General features: G+C 39.7%; 1 protein-coding gene across 1 annotated transcript in view; it reads right to left on the bottom strand.

Annotated features, from left to right (window-relative positions):
• The window catches only part of LOC118219547 (transcription elongation regulator 1-like protein), an 82639-nt gene that overhangs the window by 57718 nt on the left and 3346 nt on the right, over positions 1-21575 (bottom strand). Inside the window, exons 3-5 of the mRNA XM_035402776.1 lie at positions 20142-20288; positions 19687-19867; positions 10075-10254 (exon numbers count right to left, since the gene is read on the bottom strand). Of these exons, the coding sequence (XP_035258667.1) occupies positions 10075-10254; positions 19687-19867; positions 20142-20288 (508 nt within the window). The remainder of the gene's footprint in view (positions 1-10074; positions 10255-19686; positions 19868-20141; positions 20289-21575) is intronic.

The raw sequence follows: 21575 nt of genomic DNA on the forward strand, positions 1-21575 counted from the left end.
TCATGGTTAGTAGTTCATAGAGAGGCTCTCTTAATGTGCTTGCTCTTTAGCCATGACAAAACTAGCAGTTGGCTGTAGCGCTAACTCATTGTTTTTAAAGGGAAAGAAATGGGGCGATCTGGTTGGCAATAACGAGACCAAACCTCCATCACACCCACTGTTAATTTATTCCTAGAGAACCAGCCTCTTCTACAACTGTGCCGTAGTTCCACTAAAGTCCGGTAGCACAGAATTACGGAAATTGAGTCGGACGTTCCCTAATTCGCCAGCTTCTTGTGTTGGGGCTAGGCCCATTACCTGCATAAGTATAACGCTTTAACAACAATTCTTTTTTATTTATTTATGTTTTAACGGTGCAATTTTGAAATAAATGAAGTTTTATATGCTCTGGACAGATGATTAGGGAACAAGCAGAAGGGAAGAGGCTTTTATAATTTCTCCTGATTAAAATTTGCAAGAGAATTTTTAATGTGAACCTGAATGAGGAAAAAAATATCAGTAGAGAGCGTTCAGCTAAGTGACCTTCACAAGATGTCTTAACGGAACACCCGGTGACTCTTCTTACTGCTTTTAACTTTCAACAGCGTGGCGCAAGTGACCGTTCAGCAAGCCTTCAATATGAGGAGATAAAATGAAGGCCTGTCAAGGCCTGTCATGAACCAAGGTTCAGCAGGGAGGGTCATGTGGCCTCGATAAACTATTAAATGACTTCATTGGGATCATGAAATCGTCTCACGCTTTGTGGGAGGATAAATCAAATCTCTGCATCTAAGCTGATGGTGTCCCACTACAGTAGATGCCTGCCATGTGGTTTGCACATTAGGACAGGTTATTCCTTACAATGTTTCTGCATCGTGCTTTATTGGTCACATAATTCAGGCAGAGGTCTTATGTGCCATTGCATCCCCACGAATAACTGTCTTCCTATTTCATTAAGTTATTTATTTATTAGTTTCACCCAAAAAAAATAACAATTTGATGTTTAAGAAAATATGCATCAGTGACTCAACTCAACAAACTAAACGTTTTTAAAATGCATGTGGTGCTAGTATCTCTGGCTAGAGTGGCCGAGAGGTAGGCCTACCCACTGTCACGTCAACAGAGCCTGTCAGGGGTTACTCTCTCCTTTATAATAGCGAGGCACTAGTCCTGTGGATTGTCCTGTGCATGTCGTTCACTGTTATTGTAGCTAGGCATCTTGCAGACATCTAATGAAAACATGGTCGAAGCAGCAGATATTTCTGCTAGCCTTAAGTAGTCTGACTGGCCCGGCTGGCTAATAGACCCACTTCCTGCTTGTAAACAAAATAGGATGCTCCCACAACCCTGGGGCAAAAAGGGTGTTACATTGGCAGGCTATCACAATGTGCTGGACGCCATCATCAACAGTTTAATGTACTACATGTAAGTGCATCTCACGTTTCTAAGACCAAGTAATCTTTGAGCTCATATGTACAGTGCTCTGTCCTCTACCCACATGTTCAACATCTTTTATTGTCTCAGTTCATCTTTCTAAGTAACAATCCTTCAAAACATGAATTGTATGGAGTTTTCTATACCTTTCCAACCTAGCCAGAGCTTGCTATTTTTTTATATATCACACCACCTGTTAGGTAAGAGAGAGAATTGCTTTATTGGTAACGCTTTACAATAAGGTCACATGAATTGGCATTAATTAATGAAGTTGTTAACTACTAACTAGTGAAAAGTTAATCTGTGCAGCCTTGTTAATGTACATCATCGATTCATGTTAACAATTAGATAATACCAAATAATATTTCTCCTATGTTTTGCTAATGTATAAATTATCATGTAACTAATACATTAATGTAGTTAGTTGTTTATTACTGACTAGATTTATTGCTTAATTAATGTATTTGTACATCATTAATTCACGTTAGCAACGACATTAGCTAAAGCCAGTTCATGTGACCTCATTGTAAAGTGCTACCACTTTATCTGTAATATGCAGTAAGTTAACCAGTGCACCTGATGGTGTACTGATGAGACTGGCTTAGAATATCAAAGGAGCTATGACATATTTCTAATGATGGTTTCTTGAAAATCTGATCACATCATAAAAGATCAAAAGATGGCAGTTAATCAAAAGTTCCAACAACAATATATTCAATTCATATATGTATGGTTTCTCTAATTAAGTTTCTTAGCAATCGTGATTGCAGTCATGAAATAATTTGCTCTTTTGATGGGCGAATCCGTACATTTTCCACTGCAAGGGGTAATACTTTGAACACACACCCTGCTCCCTTTGGAGATTAGTCTACCTAAAAAGCCACCATTTTTACAAGACACATTTAAAAGGGAATTCAAGAAACAGCAGGTTTGCTCTGCTACTCAGATAAACTGACAAAACAATGTGTTTGTTAAACGCATGTGATATTTGTTAAAGTAAAGTGCAGTTGATACTTTAAGAAGCACGCTTTTTTGGCAGGGTGGTAGTGCTGTGTGATTTTGTCTTTACATAACTGTATCTAGCCTCATTTATGTGCATTTATAAAATGGGATGTTTCTGTTAGTCACCAGTCGGCACCCTGAGCCGACCAGAGGAGGATGGGTTTCCCCCTTGAGCCTGGTCCCTTCCGAGGTTTCTTCCCATCTGCCACAAGCAGTTTTTCCTTGCCGCTGTTGCCTTAGGCTTGCTCCTATGGGGGTTTAGGCCAGGGTTGTCTGTAAAGTGTATTGTCACAACTGCTGTAAAATACACTATACAAATAAAATTTGATTGATTGATTGATTGGTTGGTTGAATGATTGATTGATTCTGCAAAAATAATTTGTAATGGACGAAAAGTAATAACATGAACAAGTTTCAATGAAAATTTAAACCGAAACATGGCAGCATTACCAACCAGACACCGATGGTCTGGCATTGAGATGAACCCAACAGGTTGTAAAATGAACCTGAAGCACAAAGAAAAGTATTCCAGAACATACTCAAGCATACTGCTAATATCAGGTTGGTACTACAGTATGCCACTCACACATCCACATCACACCAGCCTGCACTCAGGGCTTTGTCCCATACACCCATGGGTAATCTGCTTGAAAGTTGTACAGATGAAAGGAATGAACTGTGCTCTGGCCTTAATCAATCTGTCTCCATAATGTTACTTATTATTAGATAGAGGTGTTTTTTTTTTTTTTTTTGTTTTGTTTCCATAATATATATATGGTTAGGTGACTTCAAAATAACCAAAGTTATCTAGCCGAACTGTCTGTGTGTATGAATAAAATAAACTAATGCCTGCTTTCATTTCAGTCAGGATTTAGATAAATTCCAGGCCTCACAGTTTTCAACACTGCTTGACAATGCATTAGCCTGAGGTCTGTTTCATTTAGATAAATGCTCTTGTCCATATGAAGAGATGCACCTTTCTGTATCGACAGAGTTGGTCACTATTGCTTAGCTTTCTGCAAGGTATTTGGCAAGACTGTTTCACCTTGTTGTAGTGCTGTTTTCTAGTGTAAATCATTTCAAATTGAATCTGAAGAACATTTCTCACCAAATTCTGGAATCAAGTCAAATGTACAGACCCAGTAGGGATCAAAAAACCTAACAGCATAAAGGAACTTGTATTGCAGTTGAAGGAAAAGCAGTTGTAATAAGTTATCAGTCTCTCTGTAACATCTCTGAATGTCTTTCTTTCACTAGCACAGCAGTCATCTCCAGGTCCGCAGCTCTGGAATAGAAACTGAGGTATTCAAATTGAACAGTACAACACAGCAGAATACCAATAGTCCCATCTTGTTTTTTTATGGCTCTGGTGGGAGTTTTTTGGGTTGGTCTGAACCTATTGTAAATGTTAATATATTGTTGTTTTGCGTACGCGTGTGGTTAAATTGCCAACTGCTGAATAAATTGATTCTGTCTTTGAATACTGGTGTATACCATGGTGATACTGGAGTGCTTCACTCACTTTTGTGACATTCTGTCCATTTTTACTTTCTCTCCGCTGTATGTGTTAGGGGTGGCACGGTGGTGGAGCCACATGTCCGCATCAAGTTTCCTCCAAGTACTCCGGTTTCCTCCCGCAGTCCAAAGGCATGCAGGTAGGCTTATGGGAGTAGGTATGAGTGTATGAGTGAATGGTGCGTGCGCACTGCGATATAAAGGGGATCTGCCCAGGGCGTATTCCTGCCTCTCGCCCAATGCATGCTGGGATAAGCTCCAGCACCCCCTGTGACCCTGACCAGGAGTAAGTGGGTATACAATGGATGGATGAATGTGTGTGTTAGGAAAACAAATTGATTTTTTAATGGAGGGTCAGAGTTAAACACAAATTGTATTATTAGTCAGTTAATTGTAATCCAGTGAATATGGAGGCCCAGTGAGAATAGAGATTGCAATGCAAGTTTAAATCCCTGTGGCTTCAGAAAACAAGCGCGAATCCGCAATAGCTGCGACCGCACATGCGTATGCCCTCACACAAACATGTGACCTCTTCCTTGGCTCATGACCAACCTTTCCACAAAATCTTGTGCAAATCTGTGAATCCATTCGGGAGTTATGCGTCTTTTTGTGATAGGCCATGCCCATCGCCATGCCCCCTCTTGGTCAATCGGCCTGAAAGTTGCTCAACTGTACCTTCCAGTCATGACCAATGTCCATGCCAAATTTCAGCCTCCTGGGGCGAAAACTGTGGCCGCTACGGGGTGGGACACTTTTGTGGAATAACCGACTAACCAACAGACAGAGCTAGCTGCGATCGCAGCTAAAAATGGTGGCCCTGAACATAAGTACTATAGCAATTCATATTTGAGGTAATGGATCTCAGCAATTCTTATTCTGTCAAAAAGGCAGTTCTGATGTATCATTTTGGCAAGTTCATTTCCATTATACAAACAGTCCCTGGATCAACTGGGAATTGTTGGATCTGTCTCAGCCAATAAAAAAAAAATCAGACGCTAGCTGGCTTGAACATGCATGGCATGAAAATACTACCACTTGCATTTACTGTGTGAGTAAGTCAGATATTCATTATCTACTTTTGACCTTAATAAACATGTACAGTAAACTATATGTGGCACGCATGCTGCCAAATGTTGCATGCGATGTTTTTCCAGTGATTTATGCTCTTATTTCTGGACCAGATGCAGCTGAAAAAAATGGGTCAGAGTATGTGTTTAAATTACAACAGCGTGTTCTGCCCCGTTTAAAGATTCCTACTAACGTAATAAATAATGCAACGATATTGTAATCTGTCCCAAATAAATGTCAGACTGTTAAGAGCACATTAACCGAATAAAGGAATAGGCTCCAAAAGAGACAAAAGTATTGCAAAGAAGGGTTAATAATGAAGCTGATGAAGTTCGAAAGGTGAAGGGATGTTCATTTTTACCTTCCCACTCCTGCACCCGGATAAGTCGCTAAAAAACATTCGGGACATTATTAGCTCAACAGCAGCTCCCTTTCTCCAGAGTACGGACATCTTTTAACAGAACCTGTCACCTTAAGTGTGTGGGAGGATTAATTAAGATGTTTGGCAAGCTCCTGGTGCGATACATAAATGTATTTTAACAGAATATGTGCAGTTTTGCATGCATTGATTAGTGGAGTTTTTTTTTTTTTTTTTTTTTTTCAAGCAAGATGCTGGTTTTGGTGCTAAGGTGGTATGGAATGAGAACCTGGTTTACATCATGAATATCCAAGCATATCCAACAAATATCAGCAGAGATAGGATTACCACAAAGGAAAATGAAGTGTAGGCAACAAACGTTCTCACACACAGGTTCTCTTTACATGTGGCTTTTACAAAATTAATCCACCTACAGATATCCATATAGTCACAGAAAAGCACAAAAAAGTTCAAATAAAACGCTTCAATAGGATATAACATGTTTCCTTCTACAATCTGAAGTTATTTGGTTACTAAGCAGAAAGGGTTACATTTCACAACATCACAGCAAGGGAGGTTAGATGACCAATTAGCATCCAGTACTGTAAATATCTGGTTTGTTGCATATGCCATTATTTTAAGTACATTATAAGCAGTCTAACTCAAAATAACTTGAAATGCAACATGTACACACAGCCACATGACGGCAAAGCGGACGGAGTGTAGCACAGTGGGTAAGGAACTGGGCTTGTAACCGAAAGGTCGCAGGTTCGATTCCCGGGTAAGGACACTGCCGTTGTACCCTTGAGCAAGGTACTTAACCGGAATTGCTTCAGTATATATCCAGCTGTATAAATGGATACAATATAAAATGCTATGTGAAAGTTGTGTAAGTCGCTCTGGATAAGAGCGTCTGCTAAATGCCTGTAATGTAATGTAATGTAATGTAAAGCCACTGGGTAAACGTGGTAATAATTAAAGGCTTGAGGAACATCCTTTTAAAAGGGCACATTTAATCACATAATACTATCATAGCAGTCTTGAACCTGGCATCACAGTCTAAAGTAATCTTTATTAAATATGATGCTCTATTGAAATCACTCTACATTTGGGAATGTTACACAATGGAGGGATTACTTTGAGCCCGTCTCTCTGAAACCGAAATCCTGACTGAAGTCATATCTCAGCCACATTCTTGCAGCATTATACTGACACTTTCTGGGAAAAAGTGGAAAGTGATCAAATTTTATATTAATTCAGGCTCTCCCTGAACTTGCATTAAAACATTTGAAAAATAACATTATAATAAATATAGACTGTATTTAAACAAAGCTGCACCATCCGCCAGCACCATTTAATATTTTAATTTAAGGGAATCTGGAGAGGTTTCAGGTTGCTCTTACAGTATAATTATTATAATTACGTCCATCAACAGTGAGTGGAGCAGAGACAATGTGATCATCCCCGAGATGCCAGTATGTCTTTTGGGTTTTCTTCTATGCAATTTAGTCTGGTCGCCTGTCAATGAACAGGAAAGCGTACAAAAGCATGGATGCATTTAATTAAAATTTGCTTAAATGATTAACATTTGAACACAAAGAAAAGGAAATCAATTAGGACCCGGGCCTACTTAAACTACTAATTATTTAATATCCTCTCCCTTGTCAATCATTTTGCCTGATGGCCACAGACAGGCAGCTGGGCAGCTAAGAATAGCCTCTTTTTTCTGCTTATCACATGATCTGTGCACGTCTCCGACCAGGGTGCCTTGAAAAGGTGTTTCTGACTACCAAGACAATGAGCCAACGTCACTCAGTACAACAATCCCAACTCACATCATGTAACCAGGGTGGAAAAAAGAAGCTCTGGTGTGGCATGTTCTGCATTACATTACATTACATTCATTTAGCAGACGCTTCTATCCAAAGCGACGTACAAAAGTGAATATCGTGGTCAATGGAACAACATCCAAAACGCAGGTTTGATATGGTTCTGCTACCCACGGAGCAAAACAGATGGAGTTCCTCGGAGAGACGGACACAAGCCAAGCGGTCCCATGGGCCCTGCTGTCTGTGAGCTCCACAAACAGTCTCATCAACCCCACGGACCAGTCAGGGACAACAGGCTGGGGGATCATGGCGGGTTAATGCGCTGCCCTCAGACAATGGCAGGCCCTTAATTATGAAAGATGACAACTGTCGCTCCAGGACTCAAACCTGCCAGGACCATCAGCCAGCTCCTGTCCAATGCACTAGCAGAAGGCTGCCGCTCTATTTTTGGAAAATACCATTTAAATAATGTTGCTTACACAAAAAAACTGCAGTCTCGAAAACTTTCAAGAAATATCCATAGAAATGTGCTGTGTAGAGATAAGAATACACTAAAGAGGAATGCTTGTTTGTATAATGACAGGTGCCATTAAATACACATTATTGCCACTTCTAATTATGTAATTTGTTTAACGTTTGTCATTAGTCAACGTCTCACCATTTCCTAATTTACTTTGGTGTGTGCAATGAATATAACACTATAGGGTTGATGTATTAATAGGTCAAACATTTTCCCCTTTATAATTGAGACATTAGCCAGTTTCTCAAATTTCAAGACTCAAGAAGTGAATTTTTAAAGACAATTTGTACCAGTTTTTTTTCTTTCAATTATAAAATGTCAAATTTTTTCTTTCAATTATAAAATGTCAAATTGTATTTGTCATTTGTCATTTCTCGCAATCATCACTGTAACTTTGGGAGAGTACAGCCAGTCATTGCATCAGAAAAGCAAACTTCATGTTCAGGTTGTGGACATGTGTAGGTTGTTAGGTACTTGATGAAACTCAGTCATCCCTCGAACACTAGGGAATGCTATGACGGATTAGGTGGGGGCAGCTAGCCACAGATAGTATTGTCACATTCTGGATTCAATACCAACGGGGTCGATGCACACACTGGGAATGTGTACTAACAGAGTAAGCCTCCTTGCACTGCCAATCATGTTTTAAAACATAACCAGTCGGCAACTGTACAAAAACATGAAATGAATGAGGAGTGATCTGAAATATATATAAATGAGTACACTGCATAGAACACAATGACATTAAGTAAGATCGCATAACTCAAAACTTCACAATAACTTTCCTGTAAATACATAACTAGGTAAAAAAAAAAAAGATTACAAAGGACTTGAGAGAAAAACTGAAGCTGAGATGTTTTATTTTTTCTCCTTGAGCGGCACTTGCTTTTAGAAAATCATTTGAAACCTACAATAGATTAGGATGCCAATTAGAGAATATTGGATTCTACAGGCACTTTAAGAGAAAGACTGATAAGTGTGGAGGGGTGTATTGCAGCCAGGAAGCCAATGCTTTTAACTTGATTCCTTTGACTGATTATTGTGCCTTCTAATATCTGTGCTTTCATCATAAATATCTAAATCCTTTTATGATTATCAAGCATGTCACCTCATCTTGATGTATTACACATTTTGCATAGCTTTATTGTTGTAGTTAAAGGTTGTCATAGATTCTTTATCAGCTGAGAGCATTGGAGAAAGATTATAATGCAGCTCTATCATCTGCAAACATGCTGCAAATTTGATTTAATGTTTGTAATTTAAAACCGTTATTAGTTCTCCATCAACCACCACAATAAGTTACAGATTCAAATATTCTCCATGAAGTCACAGAAGCATGAATGAAGGGCCCCTTCAAAAAAAAAAAAAAAAAAAACCCCAGATAAATACATACAGGATATGAAAAGGGGATTTAAAACACCCTACCCAAGATAAAAAAATATATCACACACACACACACACACACACACACACACACACACACGCAGACGCATGACACCCACCCAAGTTCATGCCCGCACTGACCGGGGGAGGCATGTTAATGCACCCCAACTCTAGCTCTCATTTCAGGAACTACCTGTTAATTATCTGTGGGTAACAAAAGCTGACCTACATGTCCAGGAACCAGGCCTTCACCAGCAAGCAGTGAAGAAATAATCCATATGTGCAGTGTGAACCTGACTCCTTCAGTAAATCATCCACAAGAATCGGTACATTTTTGGAATACGATCGTTAGCCTCTGACCCCACCTTGATTTAAAGAACTCCCCAGCAGACTAAAACTCCCACTCTGTATCTTCCACAATTAAAATAAAATACAACAAACAAAACTAATTAATAAATAAATAATAACAAGTACAGGGCTCAGAATCGGGCAAAGCGATACCACTGCACCCACTGAAGAGGGATTTTCATTTGCTGTTTCAGTCATTCGTTTTCACCAAGTGTGAAACGACAACGGCAAAGTTTCCTCACTGGGTGCGCCTTTCTGGGTTTTCTCCGTTTTCAGTTTAAAAGAAACTCCAAAAATAACCCTTACGTGACAGGATATTATCTCCGAATATTATTAGACACCGAGTAACGGAAACTGACAACATGAAATTAGCACACGCACGAGACCTTCCAATTATAATATGAAAATGAAAACGTAATGAATACCTGTATGGTGCTTTGGGAAAGAGCTTTTCAGCAACATATTAATTAAGGAACAGCAGTTGAAGGGATCAGAAGAACACACCTTTTATCCAATTTAAAATGCATTAATCATGGGTACCAGCTGTTCTCCGTGGATCAGCTCAGTCAGGTTCCTCAGGGAGTATGTTTCTCACACTGTAAAAAGGCAAATTGCCGTCCATCCGCTGCTCACTCTACCTGAAACTGGCGCAGAGAGGATGGGGATCCTGATCGGGGAGAGGGAGAACAGGTGGATGGGCTGGCTGGGCGAGGGGGCCGCAGGTCCCTGGGAGCCCTCCGACTCCATGGCCATCATGGCCGCGGCCGCCAACGCGATCCTCTTGTGGCTTCCCACCCTCTTGATGGCCACAGGGCACCCTGGCGCGAGGAGAAAATTAAGATAAAATTAATCATCAACTCTGTGTAATGAATATGCCTTGATTCAGTTTGGCTAAATTGTACATTGCTTCTCATTTTAACACAAAATGTTGATACATTAGATTATTTGTTAATACTCTCCATTTACATTCATAAAATAAATTAGTACCTTTGGAAAGGGCAATATGCCATGTGCAGCATCTAGGATATAACATGTTTATCCACCTGCATTTTTATTTTTATTTCTTGGCAGCAAACCGGGTTCAAGATACATTACAATTGACTCTGCCCCAATGGCCATCACGGAAAGATAAAAATCTCAAGTGAAAAAAAAAAAAGCTCAAAGCTCTGTGAAGTGCAATCACAATACAACAGTGGATTCAGAGTTCAGTTGTAATTTGTTGAAATAAAGGGCAAGGCCACCTCCACCAAGATGAAACCCAAACACAATGCGTGCTAGCAAACGAGAGATGTTAGTCGTTTACCCACGCGGTCCATTGTCTGTGAATTAAAGGGGATTGTTTTTTCTATTATTAAAATGCTAATTTTAGGAGAACAGTATAAAGGATCTGAGGAGAGCTTGCTAAAGGGGACCGCATCAACGACACACTACACTCCCCTTCCGTTTCATGGTGTTAGCCTTGAGCAGGTTGTTCTTACTCCTGGATGAGGGATGCTCCTTTCTTGTGCTCTGATTTCACTAGCTGCCAGCAAATGGTTCCTGTGCCTTTTCAGCTTTCATCTTTGGCTCATCCTCTATGCAACTTCCATCGGGTCATAATCATTCGAGAGATGGCTCATAACAGCAACCAGTGGGGGATTTATCAAGCCTACACACAGGATTCTATGTCAGGAAGGATGCCAGGCGAAGCACATTCTTTCCCATAAGCCAAATGCAGGGCTGCTTATTTGGATTATGCTTTCTTTTACATTCAATGGATCTCCTTTCCCAAGAACGATAGCATGAACCAGATTTCCACGGCCCACTTTGTCGCACAGACTATAAGATCATGAAAACAAACCATGCATTTGATCTTGATAAAACTGTGATTTAGGGGGAACAAAATAAAAATAAATAAATAAAAACAGAACTTATTGCACAAACCCAAAAACTGGGGAGGAGACACAGGGGAATCACTCATGTTGGCAGGCACCTTGGTAGAAGTAATTGAGCCCACAACTCTTTCGATCCGCGACCTGCTAACGTGACTTGCTAATAACCTCGCACCGCAAAACCCGCCCATCTCTAAACGTTCATTCATCACGTTCGCTATTCACTCCGAAACAGAAACTGCCGTTTGCGTGCTCGACCCAAGGTTATTGCACAGCGATTGCATTGGAATTTCCTTTGAGTTAAGCAATTCCGGGGGCCTCTAAAACAACTTGCACTGTATTTAATGGGTCTGAGTGAAAAGATCTGAGCCGGGGCCTTCAGCGTGCAAGAACACACCTCAGAAAAAAAAAACCCCAGGGACTCTCACGTGGAATAATTCCACAGCCCCTCGCTCCCAAATTGTACAGATGCGTAAAAGAAGTACCAAAAGAAGAGGGACCTGGGATATGGATCACACTTCGACGACTGCTTTGCTCCGCATTGATGAAAAATTAAAGCGGAGAAACTTTGTTTTTAAACAGCCAGTCAGTGCAGATGTACGACAAGCCGCTAAAAATGCATAAACAGTGGACCGCCCTTTTATATTCGGTACGCCCTCCATGGATATCTCCACGTGTGGATAGTGTGAATAATGCATGGCGCCAGAGTCTTCATAAACGCAGGTGAGAGCGAAACCCGAAAACGAAGACGTCTCAAAAACACAACCTTCACACCATTTCATCTCCACCCACTGCATCTTTTAAAATTTACATCCGGTAATTGCTGAATTGTTTGATCAAACTGGTCTCACTCTTCACCCTTCACTTCACTATGATCAGCTGTCAATCTATTGAAGCAAAGAACATGGGTCCGGGTTAATAACACAAGACTGTTAAACTTCAAAACAGCAATGTTATGTCAAACCTACACAGTAAAACGTCCAGTGACAATTCAACTCTTACAGACTACATATGAGTCCAATCTGGACCATATGTACTCTGTAAGGGTTGATTTAAGACTGAACATTTTACTGTGTATGAGGCATAACTTTTTGAGTTTGATCTATCATTTTAAGGGATACATGAATAACCTTATCTTTGAAACTGGAGAATGTAACCCCGTCAATAGGCTGACATCCGACCACTGCCGCAGTAAATCTATGAAACCGGGCTGTGTCAATAATGCAGACTTAACGGAGAAATTAAATGAAACTTTAGCACAGCCAATCTTGGAGATTTAAGCCCACTGGAGCTGTCCATTTCAGAGTGGTGCTGAAATACCAGAGCCAACTGAGCATTAAATATAAAATAATGAACTCGTCGTCAAACATTTTGCATACAACTAATGAATGTTTCCTTTATCATAACACTCTTGAACATGCTATGCATATATCACCATGATTTACATACAGTTACAAACAAGCTACTTCCGCCCATTTTTGCAAGGTTTTCTTTCCTTTCTTTTTTTTTGAATGATTATTTTTTTATGATCTTCATGCTCTCGGTGTAACGGAATATATTTACTAAACAAAGCCAGGATAATAATGCCAAGGGCCTTTGTTTGCACAGAAAAATGGATCAATGCAACCTACTTGGGAGATGTGCTTTCCCACACTAATCTATGAGGCAGCTGAGACCCTGCCCTGGGGGGGGGGGGGGGGGGGGGGGGGGGCAATTTCAGATGCGCTGAGGGAACAGATTATGCTCCGCACTTCTTGGCTTGTCATACCAAGGCGCCTGCCCAGCTTCACCCACAGCTGGTGTTGTGGAAGCTGTGTGCCGATAAGATGTGTTTTGACAGGGGGTAAATATACCAGCTCGGATCAATGAGTACACAAAGCATCCTTCAGAAAGGACTGCGGTTATTATTAACTCTTCGGCTGGTGCTTAAAATGCATTCGGATTGAGCCTGCGTGACTGCGCGAGAACAACGCGCTTGCTTCTGATGCTAGAACAGCTTTGAAAAATTGCAACCAGTTCCCATCACAGATGAACTAAAACAAATATAAAATGTTCACGAATCGGTTGGGAAGACAGCGGGACACTCCACGCAACATAGCATATTCTGTGACATAGCAACAGGAAGTTTTCCCCAGAGTGACTTTCGCGTTTATTCAGGAAGACAGAGCGCAGATCTTCATTGGCTGCAGTAGACCGCACATATTAATGTCCGTTCCCTCATCGATTCGGGTCCTTGAGCGGTGATTTAATCAATCCTTTTTAATATTGACATTTTTTCCCGGAAAAAAGAAGCACGGATATAAAAAGGCTGCGCGCGAGGGCAATTAGCTTGTCTCGCTCACAGATCACCCACTCGATGGCCGCGCAAACCGCGATTTTCACGAGATTGGTTTCTGTGGCGGCGTAGCCGTTCCGTAGTTCATTTGAAGTGACCGATCGCTTCAGATTCCATTTGTTGAGCGCACTGAAAGCCTCAACTAGGATCTCATCAGAGAGGCCGCGGAGATATCCCGAACGACATCACATTTCATTAAATCCCCTTGATGGCCTCTCTTTGAAATTCAGGACAAGAGAATGCAGGAGCTGATAGCTGGCCTTTCAGCAAGTGTAAGTCAAGGGAAGAATGTCTCAATTTCGCATTCCTCTCCCGTCGTTTCACGGTGGACTGAAGACCAACCATTCAGACATAATTTACAAAGCCCGTAATAAATTAAGCAATGAGTACCTGGGTGACACTACTAGTTTAGTCACAAAAAAGGCTTCCTGCATCCCAGGTTGCCATTCTCTGTCACCCCAAAATAGAAAGTGCAAATAAAATTGGACATGTATACTACTGAGAGGAGTTATGTAGGTGTGGTTGCCTCATTGCCTTTTTAATATGAAACAAACCACATGTTTTTATTAAGTCATTTGTTTCCCATACATTTTTTTTACATTACATTTTTTTTTAGATTATTCTCATTTTTAGATAATCACAAAGTCCAGAATAATGAAGATTGCATTGTTGAAGCCTTTCACAATCACTAACCTTGAAGAGCAGTAAAGGGGAGAGAAAATTCCAGCTAAAACTCAAGTTTATGGTCACAAATACTTCATGGCATTACACAGCTATTCCTAATTTTGGTTTTAGTCAAGCCAGTCAATAAAAATTTTACAGTAAGACCACATTGTTTCTTTTCATTTGTTGTTTGTTATTCTTTTATTTGTTATCTTTGTTTTTGCATATATTGTCGTTATGCTGTATGACTGCTCTTCATAAAGTTGTGCATGCTCTGCATAGTTGCATAGAATTCATATAAAACATCGGCAATAAAAAAGTTTGTGGTTTAGCACAGAAAACTACATATCCCTATGCCACTCAACACATGTGTACATGATAAGCAGTTTAAGAAAGGAATAAAGCAAAAAACACTTTAAATATTGCAACAGGCTGCAATAAATGGCACAGTTATTTAAACACATGATGCAAACTAATTAAGAGGGAACTGTCTGACCCTGATGTTGATCAAAGGGATGTGTAAAACCAACAGGTGCTGTATGTAGCAGTGAAACATTACCCATAGCGTGAGCCATTTTCTCTGTGGCGGCTTTATTGATTATTATTGTCGTACCATACGCTCACCAAAGCACAGAGTGGCAGCGATGTGCAAACAGATCAATATGTATTCCCTAAGAGAGCATATGGAGGTCAGTTTTCAAAGGAACTTCTGATGACCCTTTTTAAGATTTAAGCAACTCTATACAGTAGTACTGTAGAAGCTGGTTATAGTACGTAATTGTTTAACAAAACCAGAAATGGTATGACTATTTACAATTATCTGGGACATTAAAAAGTATTTATGAAAACTGTGTAGATATTTTCAGTATTTGTATGTCTGTGAGTAAAGGAAAATGTGTGATGACTGATATTTCATATGCTTACATAGGTTTCTGATGACTAGCCAGCTTTACGGTGGCTGGTATGGACATTTGTGTATTGTTTGCTGTATTTTATACATCTTATGGCATTTTATATTTGCACCAACCATGTTGCTTTTATAACTTAATTGCCCCATGTGGGATTAACAAAGTGTTACTGAATTGGACTGAATTGAATTGAATTAGGGGGTCCGTGGTCTAGAGCAAGGAAATGCACTTCAAGTAATTTGAAAGCAGTTTGTATAGCGATGTTATGTTTCCAAAGGCTTTACGTATTATTAAATCATTATGTTATGCCAGTACTCATTTCCTTGATCACAGTAGTTTCAGGTTGAATCCACCATAAGAAATAGTTGCAAAATAAGATTAAATCAAATTTGGATAATTGAGTCATATACATACACCGATCAGCCACAACATTAAAACCACCTGCCTAATATTGTGTAGCCCCCCCCCCCCCCCCATGCCTTCAAAACAGCTCTGACCCATCGAGAGTTTTTTAAATCACGTGGAAATAATTCACCCTTTAACAATATCTTTTTATAGCCCTGTAGAAACTAATAATGTAATAAACTACCAATAGTGTAATAACTCCCAATAATGTAATCCATTTCAATTTTTTTATGTAATAAAAACCAGTAATGTAATAAGTAGTAGTAGTGTACTTTATTGATCCCCGGGGGGAATTTGCACTGTTGCAGCATCAAAGACAACAAAGTAACACAATCAGATACAAATGTACAGTAGATACAAAATATCAGATACAAATATACAGTAGATACAAATATATACATAAATCCAAATATACCAGAGGGCATCTTCAGAGGTGGAGTCCATGCCAAGACGGGTCAGAGCTGTTTTGGCGGCACGAGGGGGACCTACACAATATTAGGTAGGTGGTTTTAATGTTGTGGCTGATCGGTGTACATGCACACTTTGGAGTCTTAATTTCACTACGCAAGCTTATTTGGAGTTGCTTTAAGTGTATTGTATTGTTTTAGGCCATGGACATCAGAATGTAATCCATTGTACAGCCATCAGGTCACAAGAAACTTCTGAAATATCCCTTTTTCACAAAAACTGTCTGGGCTAGTCAGGAAAATATACCAAAATCAAAAGAACATAAAAAAAAAACTAAAAAAAAACATGAAAGTGAACTATCCCTTTAAATACCCTGACCTGGCAGTAGGTGCCTACTACAGTTGATCATTTTGCTTTAATAACTAGTTATCCTGGGACATTAATTATACTCATAATAGTACTAATAGCACTTCAGTCTCAATATCCTTCAATATACATACAATATAATCTACAAATTTCAGATTTAAAACTCTCTTCAACCATTTTAATTAGAAGAAGAAAAAGAAAAAGAAGAAGGAGCAGAAGAAAAACATATTCTACATTGTTATGTTATTACCATCACAGCACCAGCTAATTAAACATGTATTAAATCATAATTCTTCCTTGACCTCTATGGCATTCCACTAGGCCTTGCTTAATAATGTAACACAATGGCTCACAATGCTGCATGTTTAAAAATGCATGCTCGCTCAACCCGCCCCTGCTTAGCCATTAGACCACACTTTGAGATGATTTGATTTAAACGGGAGACTCGGTCCAAAGTGCCACGTCTCCTGCTCCTCTACACTCGTTCATTAATCAGCCAACCAAAGTGAAAAGGGGTTGGGATGTTGGAAAGCTCCAGGGTGGAATGGAGGAATGAAGTGGAATTAATGATGTACAGAGACCCCCCACTGTTCCGTTACTTTGATACCTGTTAAGAACCCAATAGGTACTAAGGGGCATTAAAAATGCAACAGTTGATTATGGCTCCAGTTTTTTTTTTTCCAAAACAAGACAAAAAGATACAGAGTTTTATATCTTGGGCATAAAATAATAAAGCTAGCATACTTATGACATATTAATATTTTAATCCAGAGTCGGATCAAAGGAGGTAAAATACTATTGGGGTTCATTTTCCTGTAACACATTTCTACGTGTACAACATCTTTTGTTTCCTAAAATCACTATGAGATTATTTGATTTGCATCTTCTCAAACACACAGTGAGGGATCAACACTATGAGAACATTTTGTTTAGTTATTTATCTCTGAGGAACATTTTGGTTACATATCTATGACCATTGTGCTTACACGAAACTGGTAATATTATAGAATTGTTTGTTTATGTATCACCATGTTTAGAAAATACCTCAGAATTCTATGTATTGCCTGTATATTACTACTGAACACAGGGGAATGACCAGTCAATGAGCAATCACAATTAAATAGCTCAAGAAACAAGATACAACTGACAATATATAATTCCCCTATTTGAAGTCATATGATGAAAAACATACATATACTGATATCCCTATTATTTCAATCTAACATGGCAAGTGCAGTGACTCCCCAACATAGAGAACAAGTTCCCATCAGTACCAAACAAGATCAAGCATGTTTGAACATGGAAAGGATGGGATGGGAGGATAATCATCCTAAGAACCTATCTAAGTCTAAAGAAAAAGTTTCAATGACGCAAAATCAGTGTTAAGTATTGGCTATTGCAATGTCCAGAGAACGTCTTACAATCTAAGTCAGGAAAACAGTTCAGACAGAGACAAAGGTATCTGAAAGACCTTGACGAAGCTTTCCTGAAGAGGTGGTCATATTTGATACCAGTATAAATATCTGAGACATATTCTTGTTCGCTTAAAATATTTTAATATTAGACTTGGCATATTTTCTTTTTTTCCACGAGAAAGCATGTTTTTAGACTGTTAAATCATCTGTGTATGTGAGAGTGCGTGTGTGAGCATGCGTGTGTCTGCTTGTGCTTTGAAGGAAATATGCATTTGAACTTCACACATGGTTCCTATGGCATCTGGCCATTTAAAAAGGCTTCCATCAAAAACCTTTGAAATACAAATAAGTATTGCATCCTCTGACCAGCTCATCATATGACTGACATATATCACTTCCATGCCAGAAAGCGTGGAGGAAACATCACTGGGACAGAGAAACCAGCCTGTGGCAGACAAACCAATCAAGGCGTGCTGGTCCACAAGCAATCGATACTTAACAACATCTATGCTGCATATTCGCTGCAGCTAAATGCCAAAGATAGCAATCGGGTAGGGGTGAGGGACTCTGGCCCTTCAGCATCTGTGCATGAGCCACACGTGTTCATTTAGACTCAACTCGACCGCTCAACACCTGCAGCCTCTAAACTGCATCACACAGCAAGCGTGACCACAAACAGGTAATCAATTGCTAAGACAAGAAATTGATCGTTTAATTACAGCAGAATACTACGATACATGGCGAGTCATTCTGATTTGCAGCCAGGTTTCCCGTGGAAAAGCTTTCGCGTGAGGTACGGGTGGTCTCTCATCGAGGAACAGGTATGCGGTGAAAAACAAGTTTCCCTCAAAAACCATTATTTAATAATGAGAACTACTGAAGTGCCGCACGCTGCAATGAAATGTGCCTGCATCTTCCCGTACTTGACGCACATTCTTAATATGCGGCAAGGCTTTCAAACACACAATGCTCAGACCATTCGGTTTCACATAAGACTCATGAATTTCAGCTGAGATCATGGCTTTATGCTTCATTTGATCTGTAGCCATTTTCAAAATGAATCACTTTAATCGTTACTTATTTTATTTTTCCAGTCATTTTACAAATTACCAGGACTATTACAATGATTGATTTTCTTTCTAGCTACTTGCTCTCTAAAGACTGGCCGGTGCTGCACTAGGGACTTGGATACGCTATCTCATGTTGTTGATCACGTGGCTGAGATGATAAAAATCTATTCTTGATACTTTTTGAGCAGGCGGGAAAACACAGGATACAGCTGTTTCAGAGTTGGCAAGTCAGACAACAACAACGAAGTCTTGACGTGCATGTGCATGCAACATAATAGAATTCCGGCAGAACTGTTGATGGCATCACTAACCCTCTCAACATCACTTTATATAACCCTCAACCTCCAATTCATTTGGCATGAGAGTCAGAAATATTCATGTGGTAGTCTTCTGTTAGAGTGGACGTATGTGCACATTGGGATCTACAGGGGAACACGGCTGGCAAAATATTCCAGCTCACGTGAGGTTTTTCTAGTCTTGGTCTAATAGCCTCTCAGCAGATTCATAATAAATCAGGTAATGTCCTACCTCCCACACATAGTAAAAGAGAGGGAGGGGGGGCAGGGAGAGAGCGAGAGTATAGCAACCGTTATGGTTTTTACGAGAGCTATAAAATACAAACTGACATCCTCCGTTCTCTTTTAATCCGGTTAACGGCGAGGATTAAACTCTGAGAACAGGCACCTATTAAATGGAGAGAGGGAGGGAAACCGATGGAAAGGAAAAAGAAGAAAAAGCCCTTGATAAATTGAGACTCTGCAATGGCCGAGCTTGTAAAGCAGGTACAGGTAATAAATTCCAGCACTAACCTGATATACGCTGAGGTGACACAAACAGAGTGCGAAAATTCCTGGAGGCAGCGGTTGGCCTAGATATGCTCATTGCCATTTGATTTGTCATCAGCAGAGGTTTCTCATGCCTCTGGAAGATTCCTATATCCTCAGAACCCGGCCAGGTGGTGTCCAAGGCTAGGGCATTGTTTACATAAACCTGGAATCAATGAAGACACTGTCGTTAGTACCTGGAAAGCACAAGCTTATGCTCATATTCAGCTTCACTGCTGAGGCTAATCTTCACAGAGGACGTATACTGAGATTGTGCAGCACATGGGCCCAGACTGCCCAAGTTAGCCTGCTTACACATGTTTGTAAACCAACTGGCTAATGATAGCAGTTGAAATATTTTTTAAAATGTCAATTTAAAGAGCCACAGCCTAATTTTCCTTTCTTTATAGGAGTTTATTCATTGATGTAGTTGTTCTTACCTTGTATTCTGGGAACCTCTTTTCAACCCATCTCTTGCCAAAAGGAGGGGGCAGGACCGAGTGGTAAACATGGGGGAACACAGGGACCAAATCCACGGTTGTGGAAGGCTGGAACCCCAGGACCGGGGGTTGAGATGGTAGCTCCCACTGGAAAGCAAGGGGGAAGAGGGCATAAGGAATTCACAGATACAAGAAAAGGGATAAAAAAAAAGGATCTAGTGCTCCTGTTTACCTCATGAACAACAGACTCTGACAGGTTCAGAGGAGTATCACATTACAGTGAAGTGCGATGGAAGCTTGAGAGAAAACGTTAAGGGATGAAGGGGAATCAATGCTGGTGACTGCCTGTGGATGAAGATTCACACCTTTCCAAGGCAACACGACTTGGGGAAGCAACACTTTTAACCTTAGAAGTAAGCCTCCATGTAACAAAACTGCTGTGTTACATGTTAGGACACCAGAATTCTGGTGGATGGCCTGTTTATTTAATAGTCACAATTTAATATTTAATCAATACACCAGGAGCAAGCCTGATCGAGGAATTATGTACATTTCAATTATAGCTCAGAATGAAATTAATTCAGGAGTTATGTTTTCGTTTTATGGTGTAACAAGCAAAATACTTTATGTTACTTCAATTATGATGCTTTCTCCATGAAGTATAGCTGGATGTTATTTACATGTAAATATGCATGCATTATGAACATTTTCATACACTGATGTGAACAAACAACTTACCTCCTTCAACATATGTGATAAATGCAATGTAACTATAAATGTTGTCAACATAAAGAATCTGCTAATACGACCCCTTTAGGATCATGTCATTTTTGTCAAACCTTGTGTGGCTTGTTTTTGGTAACAGGTGGAAATTACATGGGTCTACGTTGGTTTGTGTATAGAAAACTAAGACTGGATAAACATCATGATGCTGCTGAGTAGAGCAGGTTTACTAGCTTGGATATTGGCTATTAGTCATGATAATTCATCTTTTACCATTTAAATTATTAATGGTGCATTCATGGTGACTTCTCCAGAATTATGCTATATAGAAAATATATTGATCATTCCAAAACCTTCTAAATACATTTATAAACATTAAACAGATTTTGAGTCATGCATTTACTTATTTGTCCGTCTGTCCGTCTGTCTGTCTCTTCGTTCAGTTGTGTACTACACAAAATATCAACCAGTAAGCCCTCTAAGAAATAACTAAAATTTGTGTATTAGGAAAGCCAAACAATTTTTGACAGATGGTTTTGAGATCACAAAATAGGAATGCAACAGAAACATGCAATGGTGGTGAAATTCTTCTAGAGAAAACACATAACAATGCAGTCCTGTGAGGCTTTGCCTTCAGGCAGTACCTCTGTGCTATTCAATTACAATCCCCTGTGCTATTGTGAAAGTATTCTATATGAGAGTTTAAAAGCA

The sequence above is a fragment of the Anguilla anguilla genome, chromosome 2 (assembly GCF_013347855.1).
Source record: "Anguilla anguilla isolate fAngAng1 chromosome 2, fAngAng1.pri, whole genome shotgun sequence".
NCBI lineage: Eukaryota > Metazoa > Chordata > Actinopteri > Anguilliformes > Anguillidae > Anguilla > Anguilla anguilla.